Source organism: Salvelinus fontinalis, chromosome 23 (genome assembly GCF_029448725.1).
Source record: "Salvelinus fontinalis isolate EN_2023a chromosome 23, ASM2944872v1, whole genome shotgun sequence".
Lineage (NCBI taxonomy): Eukaryota > Metazoa > Chordata > Actinopteri > Salmoniformes > Salmonidae > Salvelinus > Salvelinus fontinalis.
Genome location: NC_074687.1, coordinates 15,659,421 through 15,676,079, shown reverse-complemented (window position 1 = coordinate 15,676,079; position 16,659 = coordinate 15,659,421). Strand labels below are relative to the sequence as shown.

Here is a 16,659-nt window from a genome sequence, read left to right as displayed (position 1 = left end):
TGCTTTGGCTATATTTGACTCTTGTGTATGTTCACTGTTCTGATAGCGATGTACTTAATGCCTGTATGTGTAATTGCCACCTCATTTTAAATCACAACATATTTATGTTCACCAATGGTAATCAGGAAGACACTTTACATTCTGCAATGCAGTCACATTTATCTTAATTTATTTCTTAAAAATATCAAGTCCATTGCCAGCGAGAGCTGAGAATGCTGCTTCTGTCTGTCCACCATTTTGTGTTCAGGGGTATGCAGCTTGCTGGTGTTTGCCTTCCAGTTATTGCACAGTCAGATTTTTACATCACACCTTCAGGGAGATCCCGGAGCTTCTGTGTAACAGGGAAGAGCGAGAGCCTCAGTTATAGTTTTGGTACATTTGAATTGTCTTCCTTAAAATAATGGTCCTAACACCAGTCTGGGGATGCTAAATGGTCCGAGGTTCCATATACTGCGTGTCTTAAATAAATTTATGTATGCCTTGATTGAGCCTTACTGACTGGCCTCACCCACTGCAAAAATTGGTTGGATCAATGTGGAAAACTAATTGGATTTGCAAAAAGTAATCAACGTAAGGGAGTTCTCTTTCACCAAGCTTTTAACCTAAATCCAATGACATGGTGAAATGTTTTGTTGTTCACATTGAAATCATGTTATTTGATAACTCTACAAACTAAATTAATAACTAGATGTTGAACTGATGTCTGTGCCCAGTGTGCAGGCTGTGGTCCTCTGCATCGCTGACAGGGAATAACATTGTCTCAAAAGGAACTTTTTCAGTTTCCTAAACTTGAGCTTCAATAAGATGATTCTGCTAACCATTCAAGTTGAAAAGGGACAGAATTCTTACCAAAAGCAGGAGCTGCTTCTTTCTCCTCTGAGACAGTTTTGGTGACAGGCGCATCAATGGGTGCACTGAATGGGACTAGAGAGGGAAAAGGCCTGTTAGACCAATCACATATCAATCAATTGCATAATGTTGCAATATAATCTAAAGATACAGTGCATTCGGAAAATATTCAGACCCCTTGACTTTTTCCACATTTTGTTACGTTAGCCTTATTCTAAAATATGATTGTTTTTTCCCCCCTCATCAATCTACACACAATACCCCATAATGACAAGGCAAAAACAGGTTTTTAGAAATGTTTGCAAAGGTATAAAAAAAAGAATGGAAATATTACATTTACATAAGTATTCAGACCCTTTACTCAGTACTTTGTTGATGCACCTTTGGCAGCGATTACAGCATTGATTCTTCTTGAGTATGACGCTACAAGCTTGGCACACCTGTATTTGGTGAGTTTCTCCCATTCTTCTCTGCAGATCCTCTCAAGCTCTGTCAGGTTGGATGGGGAGCGTCGCCGCATGGCCATTTTCAGGTCTCTCCAGAGATGTTCGATCGGGTTCAAGTCCGGGCTCTGGCTGGGCCACTCAAGGATATTCAGAGACTTGTCCCAAAGCCACTCCTATGTTGTTTTGGCTGTGTGCTTAGGGTCGTTGTCCTGTTGGAAGGTGAACCTTCGGCCCAGTCTGAGGTCCTGAGCGCTAAAGCAGGTTTTCATCAAGGATCTCTCTGTACTTTGCTCTGTTCCTCTTTCCCTAGATCCTGACTAGTCACCCAGTCTCTGCCACTGAAAAACATCCCCACAGCCTGATGCTGCCACCACCATGCTTCACCGTAGGGATGGTGCCAGGTTTCCTCCAGACGAGATGCTTGGCATTCAGGCCAAAGAATTCAATCTAGGTTTCATGAGACCAGAGAATCTTGTTTCTCATGGTCTGAGAGTCCTTTAGGTGCCTTTTGGCAAACTCCAAGTGGGCTGTCATGTGCCTTTTACTGAGGAGTGGCTTCTGTCTGGCAACTACCATGAAAGCCTGATTGGTGGAGTGCTGCAGAGATAGTTGTTCTTCTGGAAGGTTCTCCCATCTCCACAGAGGAACTCTGAAGCTCCGTCAGAGTGACCATTGGGTTCTTGGTCACCTCCCTGACCAAGTTTGGCTATGCGGACAGCTCTAGGAAAAGTCTTAGTGTTTTCAAAGTTCTTCCATTTGAGAATGATGGAGGCCACTGTGTTCTTCAATCAATCAAATGTATTTATAAAGCCCTTTTTACATCAGCAGATGTCACAAAGTGCTATACAGAAACCCAGCCTAAAACCCCAAACAGCAAGCAATGCAGATGTAGAAGCACGGTGGCTAGGAAAACCTCCCTAGAAAGGTAGGAACCTAGGAAGAAGCCTAGAGAGGAACCGGGCTCTGAGGGGTGGCCAGTCCTCTTCTGGCTGTGCCGGGTGGAGATTATAAGAGTACATGGCCATTTAAGGCCAGATTGTTCTTCAAGATGTTCAAACATTCATAGATGACCAACAGGGTCAAAAAATAATCACAGTGGTTGTAGAAGGGGCAACAAACAGGTCAGCACCTCAGGAGTAAATGTCAGTTGTTTTTTCATAGCCGAGCATTCAGAGGGGACCTTTAATGCCATAGAAATGCTTTGGTACCCTTCCCCAGATCTCTGCCTCGACACAATCCTGTCTCGGAGCTCTACGGACAATTCCTTCGACCTCATGGCTTGGTTTTTGCTCTGACATTCACTGTCAACTGTGGGACCTTATATAGACAGGTGTGTGCCTTTCCAAATCAATCAATTGAATTTACCACAGCTGGGCTCCAATCAAGTTGTAGAAACATCTCAAGGATGATCAATGGAATCAGGATGCACCTGAGCTCAATTTCCAGTATAAAAGCAAAGGGTCTGAATACTTACGCAAATAAGGTATGTTTTTTTATTTTTATACATTTGGAAAAAATTCTATAAACCTGTTTTCACTTTGTCATTATGGGGTATTATGTGTAGATTGAAGAGGATTTTTTTTTTACTGAATCCATGTTAGAAGAAGGCTGTAACGTAACAAAATGTGGAAAAAGTCAAGGAGTCTGAATACTATCCGAAAGCACTGTAAGTTGACAATTTGTACAGTGAGGAGTCTTCCTTTACTTACCGCATGCTGTATAGAGCCTACCGAGTTTGCCTTTGAATAGTGAAACAGGAACTGACCAAAAGAGAATATACGAAGTAAACACTCTGTTCCAAAGAGTGTATTGCCTTTTTGAAGGATATGGTATATATGTACAAGGTAGGAATAACATTTTTATATTGTTGAGGAACTTACTCTTTTGAATACATTCTGAACTTGCTGCTGTGAGGGGAGAGGGAAAGGGAGAGAGTAAGCATCCTGACAGAACCGATATTATAAATGATTTGTGATAAGATTGAGTCATGCAGTTACTTAGCCTTACCTCATTCTGATCTCTCCACATATCTCCCACATCAGTCTGGATCCCAGGACCCTGCAGCAGGCAAACCAATGGTGATCAAACATAAGTCTATAAGACATCACTAAACCCAAGAAAACCTTAAATCTGTTGGACATGACATCCATTGTGTACTATACTATACAGGTTGCAAAGTAATAATCATGTCTCTGTAACCTGTGTATCCAGCTGATGAAAGTAGGCTAAAGTCATAAATGTTCTTATGCCCCTCATGTCCCTCTCATCCCCCACCAATCTAATTCAAGTTACAGTGTGACTCACTTCTGTGTTCTCTACCCCCTCAACACATCTACCCTGCCCCAGCCACCACAAGAAAACTATTTAATTTGAATGGAATTACCTGCAGACCACCTACTCAGACACAGAATAGATTTTTCTAGAGGTGTGCAAATAAAGCAGCCCATGATGTTTAAACAGTGAGAGGCTGCGTTTACACAGGTAGCCCAATTCTGATATTTTGCCCGATTATTGGCCAAAATATTGGCAAAATAATTATTGGCAAAAGATCTGATCTGATTGGTCAAAAGACCAATTAGTGGCAAAAGATCAGAATTGGGCTGCCTGTGTAAAGACAGCCGAAGATACAGACCGAAAGCCAATTTATGCTTGATCCGATTATGTGGTCAGAGGCTCCATAGGCATGCAGAGGCCAAATTGAGTTCCGTACGCAATGCAATGCGCCTCCCAATTTTTGTAACAATGAAGAGTGCTCCGTTTAGCTCTGTATAGCTCCGCATTGACATGATTGGTTGACGGTAGGTGGTGTATAAACACAAACTCACTTCCTTGACAACTTCCTTCACAGCTCAACTCAACAGCTCTGTGCTGCTTCGTGAAGCGCAAAAATAATGAATGCCCTGACTTCTGCAGAGGTCGTATCAACGTAAATGATGCACGGCCAATGCAGCGTCTTTAAGGCTACTCATAGACAGGGAGGCCAATTTCTGATATTTTTTCAGAGTTGATCGATGAAAAGACCAATTAGTGAAAAAAACATCAGAATTGGGCTGCCTGTCTAAATGCAGCCAGAATGATACGCATGTGATACGCAAAATGTTGACTCTGGTATCAAATAAGGGAATGTAATGGTAATAAATGAATAATTATTCGTTTGGAAACTCATTTTAAAATAACCTATTTGTTTAAAAACTAATTTAACAATGCCCAATTCTGATCTTTTTTTTCACTAATTGGTCTTTTGACCAATCACATCAGATCTTTTTCTCAGCTGATCTGATTGGTTTAATAGACCAACTAGCGGGAAAGAATCTTAATCGGGCTGCCTGTGTAAATGTAGCCTTTTCCCCATACCTTTGTCAAAACAATTCCATGTTCACACTCTTTGCTGGGATTAGCTTCTAAAGATAGATAAAAATTGTCAGTTTAAAAAACATATATTTATAATGTTATTAATCTATAATAAACATCAACATTAACAAAATGCATGTAATTGTCAACTATTATCAACAATATCAATGAATAGCTAAACCAAAAGAGAAATCAATTGAATGTTGAAAACCATTTTTAGAAGACTTACAATTAAATGATTCGTTTAAAATAAGTTATATTGAAATATTGAAGTTAACTTAAATTATATAAATAATATTCTCTCACCTGTCACCTTCCAACATCCAAGGCACCAGACCAAATGAAGGAGGCAAAGTTGTCGCAGATACGTTGCGCTCATCTCGAGCTATCAGATTCTCATGCGCTTTGGTGAGAGTATAGCTTCTCTGTGTGTGGTTTGGTGCTGCAGGAGTAAGTCTTGTTATATCGCAAAATCAGGTCCTAGAACTGAACACTAATGACTTTCTAAACCGAGAGAATTATATAGGCTATAACTTTGATGGGAGACGCATCATCTCCCACGTAGAAGTGACCAATCAACGTCCCACTGGTCTCCTTGATCATCATCTGAGTCTTAGAGCGCAGGTGTCCTCTCTCTTGCCTGTCAGACAATAACAAATTGTGTAAGTCAATTTTGATAATGGTTTTTAAATACATTTAGATAGGAAACTAAATAAAATAAAATTCATAAAAAACAGGATGCCGCTGAATATAAAATCAAAATGGAGGTTATAAAATTGGTCTCCAATTTCTTCCCAGTGCACTTGATTCAAGGAAATGATCTTTGGATGACCAGATGATGATCATGTTCAGTCAGTCAAAACCATGAAGTAGGCTACCAAATAAATGTATTATGTAGGCCTAACTGTTTAAACATCCTTTTTACTCTGTGATCCTGTGGAAGTGACACAGAGTTGAAATGTCGACATTTATTATCATATAATTTGTCTCCTCTAATCTCACTACATCAATTGATCAGTGTTGTGTACATTTACTGATAAAATTAGTATTTTTCATTAGATTGACTACAGAGAGTTATTGTGACTGTTGGGGCCCGGTTTCCCTGTGTAAGCATGAAAGCTGAATGTGTCGGTCAGTGAATCGAGTTTCTCCTGGATTAATCTGAAACAATATTCCAGAGAGACTGTGGATTAGCTGTACCTGCCCGGTGGACCTTGGATGGAAAATAGCGTAGAACACTCAAGGGAGAGACCCAGACCCCCACCCTCGAACATATAACGTCTCTATTCTGGGTCAGTTCAGTTTGTGTTAATTAGTAGTTATGGTTGCATATAACATGGTTATGAATGCTTATGAAATCCTATAGTCACTGCGCTCTATGATGGAACCAATAGAAAAACAAGAGCTTTTGCAGTTACACTTCAGCTCAACATATTGATCATTACATTTAGAACAGGTCTTTATTGTATGTTTGTCTTTGTTATAGGTCCCCTGAGCGGTGATTGTATGTTATATCAACCATATTGGAAAGGACTCTTCAGTTCATTTTAGAGACGAGTCACAGACAGGTGGGAGAGATTTATACCATTAATAAGCCATTGTATCGATTTGCCAGCACTTTCATCTGGACTGAGGGACCAACTACAGCCAACCCAGAGACATGATGGACACCCGTGTATGTGTCTATCTTTCCTCAGTTTTTTTTATTTTAACGACATTCATTGTGGAGGAATATTTTGTGTTTTGTGTTCCCTCATGGAAACTTACAATCAACAATCAGATGCTTTCCCAATCCCCACCACACTAGTAAAACAGCACACGTCACACAAAAGCATTTGAGACAGCAATCATCACCCCAATCATCCCACAGCCCCACACACAGACTGACATACAAACAAAATAGCATACACTCAAGCAAACACATTAATGCACAAACAGAAAGGAGTGTACTGTCTGAGATGACTTGACCCTCGGCATTGATCAGCCCCCTGCATTTAATTAATTAGTCCAACTGATTCTAATCACCGCTAGTCATCAACAGGAACCTTTCCTGTTCAACTCTATTAATCACTTCCACTGTTCCCACAGGAAACTCCAGAGAGATTCCACACATACAACTAAAACCTCACATGAGAGTGATAGAGTCGGAGATGCAGAGAAAGAAATGCCAAAAAGGAGAGAGGTAGAATGAGAGAGAGTGCAGCTGACTGATAGCCTATGCTTATATTCCCCATCAAGGGTGAACCATGTTTTGTATGTGCAGTGCTGAGACTGCCTCAGGGTCTGAAGAGTCCTCTAAAGAGGGCCACCATCTCTCTCGCCTCTTCATCACTAGATTCCTGTTTTTGCTGTTGCTGTTATTTTCAGGGCAATCACACTGTACGATGATTAAATCATTTGCATATGCTTGACACTGCATGACTATTGAGTGTTGCATTGACGCAAGTGTTCACGTCACAGAACTCATTGCTCCTCTGTTCGATGATAGCACACATGAAGAGTTTCATTCGAAAACGGTATATATCCATTTTCAGAAATGTTGGTAAATTAGCTTTTATTGTTTAAAGAAATTCTGAAAGATATTGGTGTGTTTTTTCATGATCTAATCATGGCATAGGGTTGTTCAATGACAGACATGTATTTGTTTGAAATTTTAATGGTTTAATATCAGAGACAAATAATCACGTTTTTTTTGTTGCTAACTGCTATATGTATATCCGCTTCACTTCCAGATAAATAGTTCTGCTAGGTACCTCAATTCAATACAGTAATATGAGATCTGTATGTAAAACATTTCCATTTTAAATTTGAGTCATTTAGCAGATGCTCTTATCCAGAGTGACTTACAGTAAGTGCATTCATCCTAAGATTGCTAGGTGAGACAACCCCATATCACAGTCAAATATTAGGATACGAACATTCCATTTCAGCTAAACAATGAATATGCACTAAGTGTATAAAACATTATGAACACCTGCTCTTTCCATGACATAGACTGACCAGGTGAATCCAGGTGAAAGCTATGATCCCCTACTGATTTTACTTAAATCCATTTCAATCAGTGCAGATGAAGGGGAGGAGACAGGTTAAAGACCTTGAGACAATTGAGACATGGATTGTGTATGTGTGCCATTCAGATGGTGAATGGCTTAAGTGCCTTTGAACGGGGTATGGTAGTAAATGCCAGGTGTACCGGTTTGTCATGAACTTCAATGCTACTGGGTTTTTCACGCTCAACAGTTTCCTGTGTGTATCAACAATGGCCACCACTCAAAGGAGATCCAGCCAACTTGACGCAACTGTGGGAAGCATTGGCGTCAACATGGGCCAGCATCCCTGTGGAATGCTTTCAACACCTTGTGCATGACCCGATGAATTAAGGCTGTTCTGAGTATAGCGTTTTGCAAAAAATCTAATTTTCATACACATCTAAAATCTATGAATAAAAAAATCTGAGAACAGTAATATTTTACACACACATTGTCACGTTCCTGAACGGTTTTCTGCTTTTTTGTATGTGTTTGACGGTCAGGGCGTGAGTTTGGGTGGGTAGTCTATGTTATGTGTTTCTATGTTGGTAATAGGGTGACCTGATATGGCTCTCAATTAGAGGCAGGTGGTTTTCATTTCCTCTGATTGAGAGCCATATTAAGGTAGGTGTTTTCACACTGTTTGTTTGTGGGTGGTTGTCTCCTGTGTCAGTGTATGTTACGCCACACGGGACTGTTTCGGTTTTGTTTGTTTGTTTGTTCGTTTTATGTAGTCAGTTTTCCTGTTCATGCGTTCTTCGTGTTTCATGTAAGTTCGTCGTCCAGGTCTGTCTACATTGTTTATTGTTTTGTAATTATTCAAGTGTTCGTCGTGTTTTCTGTTTTGTTGATTAAAAATCATGTCTTATCACAACGCTGCATTTTGGTCTAATCCTTGCTACTCCTCTTCGGATGAGGAGAAGGAGGAAGCCCGTTACAGAACCACCCACCAAACCCGGATCAAGCAGCGGGACCACGAACAGTGGTCCACGAAAAAAGGATTGCAGGATTTCTGGAGTTGGGAGGAAATCATAGAGGGAAAAGGACCCTGGGCTAAGGTGGGAGTGAATCGCCGCTTTGAGGAGGAGGAGGCAGCCACAGCCCAGGACCGCAGATATGAAGGTACGCGGCTAGCAAGGAAGCCCGAGAAGAAACCCCAAAAATGTCTTGGGGAAGGGGCTAAGAGGTAGTGGGCCAAGGGCAGGTAGGAGACCTGCGCCCACTTCTCAGGCTAACCGTGGAGAGCGGGAGTACGGGCAGACACCGTGTTACGCAGTAGAGCCCACGGTGTCTCCTGTACGTGTGCATAGCCCGGTGCGGGTTATTCCACCTCCCCTCACTGGTAGGGCTAGATTGAGCGTTGAGCCGGATGTCATGAAGCCGGCCCTACATATCTGGCCACCAGTACGCCTCCTCGGGCCGGCTTACATGGCACCAGCCTTACGCATGGTGTCCCCGGTTCGCCTACATAGCCCGGTGCGGGTTATTCCACCTCCCCGCACTGGTCGGGCGACGGGGAGTATTCAACCAGGTAAGGTTGGGCAGGCTCAATGCTCAAGGGAGCCAGTACGCCTGCACGGTCCGGTATTTCCGGCGCCACCTTCCTGCCCCAGCCTAGTACCACCAGTGCCTACACCACACACCAGGCTTCCAGAGCCCTGTTCCTCCTCCACGCACTCTCCCTATGGTGCGTGTCTCCAGCCCAGTGCCTCCAGTTCCGGCACCACGCATTAAGCCACCTGTGCGTCTCCAGAGCCCTGTACGCACTGTTCCTTCTCCCCGCACTCGCCCTGAGGTGCGTGCCCTTAGCCCGGTACCACCAGTGCCGGTGCCACGCACCAGGCCTATAGTGCGCTTCGAGAGGTCAGTGTGCCCTGTCCCTGCTCCCCGCACTAGCCTGAAGGTGCGTGTCCTTAGCCCGGTGCCTCCAGTTCCGGCACTACACACCAGGCCTACAGTGCGCCTCATCCGGTCTGAGCCATCCGTCTCCCCAGCTCCATCTGAGCCATCCGTCTCCCCAGCGCCATCTGAGCCATCCGTCTCCCTAGCGCCATCTGAGCCATCCGTCTCCCCAGCGCCATCTGAGCCATCCGTCTGCCCAGCGCCGTTAGAGCCGCCCGTCTGTCCCGAGCCGTCAGAGCCGTTAGTCAGTCAGGAGCCGCTAGAGCCATTTGTCAGTCAGGATCTGCCAGAGCCGCCAACCAGACAGGATCTGCCAGAGCCGCCAACCAGACAGGATCTGCCAGAGCCGCCAACCAGACAGGATCTGCCAGAGCCGCCAACCAGACAGGATCTGCCAGAGCCGCCAACCAGACAGGATCTGCCAGATCCGTCAGCCGGCCATGAGCAGCCAGATCCGTCAGCCGGCCATGAGCAGCCAGATCCGTCAGCCGGCCATGAGCAGCCAGATCCGTCAGCCGGCCATGAGCAGCCAGATCCGTCAGCCGGCCATGAGCAGCCAGATCCGTCAGCCAGCCATGAGCAGCAAGATCCGTCAGCCAGCCATGAGCCGTCCAGCCAGGATCCGCCAGAGCCGTCCAGCCAGGATCCGCCAGAGCCAGCCATCCAGAACTGCCCCTCAGTCCAGAGCTGTCTCTCTGTCCGGAGCTGCCCTTCAGTCCGGAGTTGCCCCTCTATCCTGAGCTACCTCTCTATCCTAACCTACCTCTCTGTCCAGAGCTACCTTATCCCGGTGCTGCCCCATATATCGACGGTACCCTTTAAATTAAGTGGGTGGAATAGGAGGGTGGTCATTCAGAGGGGAATACGGAAGCTGGGATTGACTATGGTGGGGTGGGGACGTCGCCCAGAGCCTGAGCCACCACCGTGGTCAGACGCCCACCCAGACCCTCCCCTAGACTTTTGGTGGTGCGTTCGGAGTACGCACCTTGAGGGGGGGGTTATGTCACGTTCCTGACCGGTTTTCTGTTATTTTGTATGTGTTTGACGGTCAGGGCGTGAGTTTGGGTGGGTAGTCTATGTTATGTGTTTCTATGTTGGTAATAGGGTGACCTGATATGGCTCTCAATTAGAGGCAGGTGGTTTTCATTTCCTCTGATTGAGAGCCATATTAAGGTAGGTGTTTTCACACTGTTTGTTTGTGGGTGGTTGTCTCCTGTGTCAGTGTATGTTACGCCACACGGGACTGTTTCGGTTTTGTTTGTTTGTTCGTTTTATGTAGTCAGTTTTCCTGTTCATGCGTTCTTCGTGTTTCATGTAAGATCGTCGTCCAGGTCTGTCTACTTTGTTTATTGTTTTGTAATTATTCAAGTGTTCGTGTTTTCTGTTTTGTTGATTAAAAATCATGTCTTATCACAACGCTGCATTTTGGTCTAATCCTTGCTACTCCTCTTCGGAGAAGGAGGAAGCCCATTACACACATGAAGGTACCGATAAGCAATCATTTCTGATGAAACATTGGTGGATATAATGTTTTGGAAATAAACTCTTCACTTGCTCCTTCATAAATATCAGAATACAGAACACCAATTAAACCTGTTTTTTGCGTTCTACTCATTTTGCCATCGGGCAGGGAGACATTTTTGCAGCTTTAAAGCTAATTTCCTGCAATTCTACACATTTTGCCATGCATTATGCCATGTTAATGATATGAGTGAGAGTGTCTAACAAAATCAATGGGGGCCCCCTTTTGCACCTTGTATATTCTGCTATTCTAACTCTCAACATTAAGGTGAGACCACGACTGAGTTCCCAGCGGCCGGGGGCCCTATGCGACCGCTTATGTCGCTTATTCCTGGAGCCGGCCCTACGTGTGTATGTGTGTGTGTGTGTGTGTTACAGTGAGTGGGAGAGAGTGTGTGTATTTGTGTCCTTGAAAGGATGTGTTTGTGTTGTGTGGGTGTTGTGCTCTCTAGTAGGGATTAAGTAAGCCCTCCCTTGGTCAGACCTGTCAAACAGCGAGTTAACAACAGCTGGGGGAGAGATGAATGCACAACAATAAGACACAAAGTGATGACCTAACCCATTTCAGTGAAGGACTCAAAGGACAGTGATGCACCTCTCCCACAGCGCAGCAACCCAACACACTAGTGTTAGGCTGCATCTAGTCCCCGATTTGCAATTGGCCTTCATGGGACTATGGGGATGGCTGAGGAATAAGATTTGCCTCAGGCACTGCACTCCAATGGAATCTCCCATGATTAATCCATTTCAGTTTAATTATACACAAGTATTTGATGTGATTTGATCCTGATCTCCTACGCACACTCAGCTGAGTAGTAAAAGTTAACATCACACAAATTGTTGAGTTTCCTTAATCATGTACTAATTATTGGCTCCCAATCCTTCCTGTGTTTTAGATGTGTCCGTAAATGTTACAATATCCACCTCACTCTCCCTGTCATTGCTCGGTCTTAACCTCTCAGGGAGTAGAGAGTGTGAACACCTAATTGAGTGAAGGTGTGAGTCCTTCAGCAGTGTGTCAATTAGCCTCACAGAGAGACATGGCTATAACGGAGTATGACATTAGCACATAGCAACATGACCAGTTCCAGGGACAGGGCACAAATGAGTCAAATGTCAGGGGAACCCTAGAAGGAGTCAAATCACCTGTCCCTGTTCTTTCAGACAGTGAATATTGTTTTATTGACTAAATGACTCCAAACACACTGTCTCACAGCTGAAAATGAATGTTGTCTTGCCTTAAAGGCCCAGGGCATTTCCTGTGTTTTATTTATATTTCCACACTATGTGGTTGGAATAATACTGTGAAACTGTAGGGGGTGCGTACTGGCGGCAGAGAAGTCAGGCGCAGGAGAGCAAAAACTGATTTACAACGGCGCAGTTTAATAAACAAAACCACAGTAAACAAAACACTAAATCAATGGGTAAACAAAACCTGTTACACACCAGCATAACGTGCACAAGCACTACAATAAACAATTCCGGACAAGGACATGGGGGGGAACAGAGGGTTAAATACACAACATGTAATGATGGAATTGAAACCAGGTGTGTGTGGGAAGACAAGACAAAACAAATAGAAAATGAAAGGTGGATCGGCGATGGCTAGAAGACCGGTGACGTCGACAGCCGAACACCGCCCGAACAAGGAGAGGGACCGACTTTGGCGGAAGTCATGACAGAAACTGTGAAAATGTTGATAATGTCCTTAAGTGTACGAGCTGTTTGAAAAGGCCACCTGAAATTTCAGCCTGTTTTGGCCTGCCTTGGGACATCCCTACCCTAAACCCAAAGCCTAAGCCTAAGCCTAAGCCTAACCTTAACCATAACCCTTACCTAACCATTTAAAATGTCAACTTCCACGGGGTAAGAACGTCCCAAGGATCACAGAGAGCATGGACCGTCTTATGTGTCTATTCTCACTGAAATGTCTATGAGCAAATTAGTTAGCATTTAACCCAAAACAGTCTAAGCCCTGTCTAAGCCGGGGGAGGGGGTACTACTAAGCAATTTGGAATTGTTTTAAGGTTATACCAAGGATCATTTAGCTATTTGATTTTGAATTTTAAGATCTGTTGAAGTATCTCAAAAATATATAAAAAAATGATTTGATGAACAAATATTTTGGGCCATACAGCTATTAGCCCATACAAACACATTGAAAAACAGATTCACTATGTGGAACAACCAACCGATTGTCACAATGGCGTGTATAAGTGGCAGAGGAAGTCAGGCGCAGGAGAGTCAAAATAGAGTGTAGCATGGAGTACTTTAATAAAAGTTCCAGTAATAAGCTCCATAACACTCACTAAAAAATATAATACAAAATCTGGGTATGAAGACCCATCGCACACTTATACACAAAACACACAACACTTGACAACGAACAATCTCTGACAAACACATGAAGGGAAACAGAGGGTTAAATACACAACAGGTAATGAAATGGGATTGACAACAGGTGTGTGGGAAGACAAGACAAAACCAATGGAAAATGAAAAATGGATCGATGATGACTAGAAGACCGGTGAAGTCGACCGCCGAACACCGCCCGGACAAGGAGAGGCAACGACTTCGGCAGAAGTCGTGACATTACCCCCCCCCTGACGCGCGGCTCCAGCAGCGCGTCGACACCGGCCTCGGGGACGACCCGGAGGGCGAGGTGCAGGGCGATCCGGATGGAGGCGGTGGAATTCTTTTAACATAGAAGGATCTAAAACGTCCTCCACCGGAACCCAGCATCTCTCCTCCGGCCCGTACCCCTCCCAGTCCACGAGGTACTGAAGGCCCCTCGCCCGACGTCTCGAATCCAAAATGGATCGAATAGCGTACGCCGGGGCCCCCTCGATGTCTAGAGGAGGCGGAGGAACTTCACGCACTTCAGCCTCCTGGAGCGGGCCAGCCACCACCGGCCTGAGGAGAGACACATGGAACGAGGGGTTAATACGGTAATTAATGGGCAGTTGTAATCTATAACATACCTCGTTCACTCTCCTCAGGACTTTAAACGGCCCCACAAACCGCGGACACAGCTTCCGGCAGAGCAGGCGGAGGGGCAGGTTTCGGGTCGAGAGCCAGACCCTGTCCCCTGGTACAAACACCGGGGCCTCACTGCGGCGACGGTCTGCGCCAATTTTCTGGCGCCTTATGGCACGCTGAAGGTGGACGTGGGCTGCCTCCCAAGTTTCCTCAGCGTGCCGAAACCAATTGTCCACCGCAGGAGCTTCGGTCTGACTCTGATGCCAAGGAGCCAGAACCGGCTGATACCCTAATACACATTGAAAAGGGGTAAGGTTAGTAGAGGAGTGACGTAGCGAGTTCTGGGCTATCTCTGCCCAGGGCACGAACTTCGCCCACTCCCCTGGCCGGTCCTGGCAATAGGACCGCAGAAACCTGCCCACATCCTGGTTAACTCTCTCCACCTGCCCATTACTCTCGGGGTGAAAACCTGAGGTAAGACTAACCGAGATCCCCAGACGTTCCATGAACGCCTTCCAGACCCTTGACGTGAACTGGGGACCCCGATCAGACACTATATCCTCAGGCACCCCATAATGCCGGAAAACATGTGTAAACAGAGCCTCCGCAGTTTGTAAGGCCGTAGGGAGACCGGGCAAAGGGAGAAGACGACAGGACTTAGAAAACCGATCCACAACGACCAGGATCGTGGTGTAACCCTGTGAAGGTGGAAGATCAGTCACAAAATCCACTGACAGGTGCGACCACGGCCGTTGAGGAACGGGTAAAGGTAAAAGCTTACCTCTAGGCAGGTGTCTAGGAGCCTTGCACTGGGCGCACACCGAACAGGAGGAAACATAAATCCTCACGTCCTTAGCTAAAGTGGGCCACCAGTACCTCCCATCAAGACAGCGCATCGTCCGACCTATCCCAGGATGACCAGAGGAGGGTGATGTGTGAGCCCAATAGATCAATCGGTCGCGGACAGCAGACGGAACGTACAGACGACCAGCTGGACACTCAGGAGGAGAGGGCTCTGCACGTGACGCCCGCTCAATGTCCGCGTCCAGCTCCCACACTACTGGCGCCACCAAACACGACTCTGGGAGTATGGGAGTGGGATCCATGGGTCGCTCCTCTGTGTCATACAGCCGAGACAATGCGTCTGCCTTGACGTTCTGGGAGCCTGGTCTGTAAGTAAGCGTAAACACAAAACGAGTGAAAAACATGGCCCACCTTGCCTGGCGAGGATTTAGTCTCTTCGCCTGCCGGATGTACTCCAGATTGCGGTGGTCAGTCCAGATGAGAAAAGGGTGATTAGCCCCCTCAAGCCAATGCCTCCACACCTTCAAGGCTTTTACGACAGCTAACAGCTCTCGGTCCCCCACATCATAGTTACGCTCCGCCGGGCTGAGCTTCTTCGAAAAGAAAGCACAGGGGCGAAGCTTCGGTGGCACACCCGAACGCTGAGAGAGCACTGCTCCTATCCCAGCTTCGGATGCGTCCACCTCTACTATGAATGGCAAAGAGGGATCCGGATGAGCCAACACAGGCGCCGAGGTAAACAGAGCCTTCAGTTTACCAAAAGCCCTATTCGCCTCGGCCGACCACTGCAAGCGCACCGGTCCCCCCTTTAGCAGTGAGGTAATGGGAGCTGCAACCTGACCAAAACCCCGGATAAATCTCCGGTAGTAATTGGCAAACCCTAAAAAACGCTGCACCTCCTTTACCGTGGTTGGAGTCGGCCAATTACGCACGGCTGTAATGCGGTCGCTCTCCATTTCCACTCCTGAAGTGGAAATCTGATGCCCTAGGAAGGAGATGGATTGTTGGAAGAACAAGCATTTCTCAGCCTTGACATATAAATCATGCTCCAACAGGCGACCAAGCACCCTGCGCACCAAGGACACATGCTCAGCGCGTGTAGCAGAGTATATCAAAATATCATCGATATACACCACTACACCCTGCCCGTTCAGGTCCCTGAAGATCTCATCTACAAACGATTGGAAGACTGATGGAGCATTCATCAACCCATATGGCATGACCAGGTACTCATAATGACCTGAGGTGGTGCTAAATGCCGTCTTCCACTCATCACCCCTCCTAATACGCACCAGATTGTACGCACTCCTGAGATCCAATTTTGTGAAGAAGCGGGCCCCGCGCATTGACTCCATTACTGTATTAATCAAAGGTAGCGGGTAACTATATTTTACCGTGATTTTATTAAGGTCTCGATAATCAATGCACGGGCGTAAACCGCCATCCTTCTTCTTCACAAAAAAGAAACTCGAAGAGGCGGGTGAAATGGATGGCTGAATGAACCCCTGACGCAGGGATTCAGAGATATAATTATCCATAGCCACTGTCTCCGCTTGCGACAGAGGATACACGTGACTCCTGGGATATGCAGCGTCTACCAGGAGATCTATCGCACAATCCCCCTGTCGATGGGGTGGTAATTGAGTCGCCTTCTTTTTACAGAAGGCGAGTGCCAAATCGGCATATTCTGGGGGAATGCGCACGGTGGAAACCTGGTCTGGACTTTCCACCGTAGTAGCACCAACGGAAACCCCTACACACCTACCTGAGCACTCTCG

General features: G+C 45.8%; 1 protein-coding gene across 1 annotated transcript; it reads right to left on the bottom strand.

Annotated features, from left to right (window-relative positions):
* Positions 1–147: 147 nt before the first annotated feature.
* Positions 148–5,283, bottom strand: LOC129820901 (neuromedin-U-like). The gene is made up of 7 exons (XM_055878002.1): positions 4,953–5,283; positions 4,650–4,696; positions 3,303–3,353; positions 3,176–3,202; positions 3,005–3,055; positions 850–924; positions 148–331 (listed from the first exon to the last, which is right to left on the bottom strand). The coding sequence occupies exons 1-7, from the start codon at positions 5,023–5,025 to the stop codon at positions 299–301; spliced, it is 357 nt and encodes a 118-aa protein (XP_055733977.1). The 5' UTR covers positions 5,026–5,283; the 3' UTR covers positions 148–298.
* Between the last annotated feature and the right edge of the window lie 11,376 nt (positions 5,284–16,659).

What these genes read in the sequence shown, in the direction of transcription:
- LOC129820901 (XM_055878002.1), bottom strand. Translation starts at nt 5,025, where the DNA reads ATGAGCGCAACGTATCTGCGACAACTTTGCCTCCTTCATTTGGTCTGG. An exon ending in TGGATGTTGGAAGGTGACAG is followed by an intron (nt 4,697 to 4,952) that starts GTGAGAGAATAT and finishes ATCTATCTTTAG; the next exon opens with AAGCTAATCCCAGCAAAGAG. An exon ending in TGTGGAGAGATCAGAATGAG is followed by an intron (nt 3,203 to 3,302) that starts GTAAGGCTAAGT and finishes CTCCCCTCACAG; the next exon opens with CAGCAAGTTCAGAATGTATT.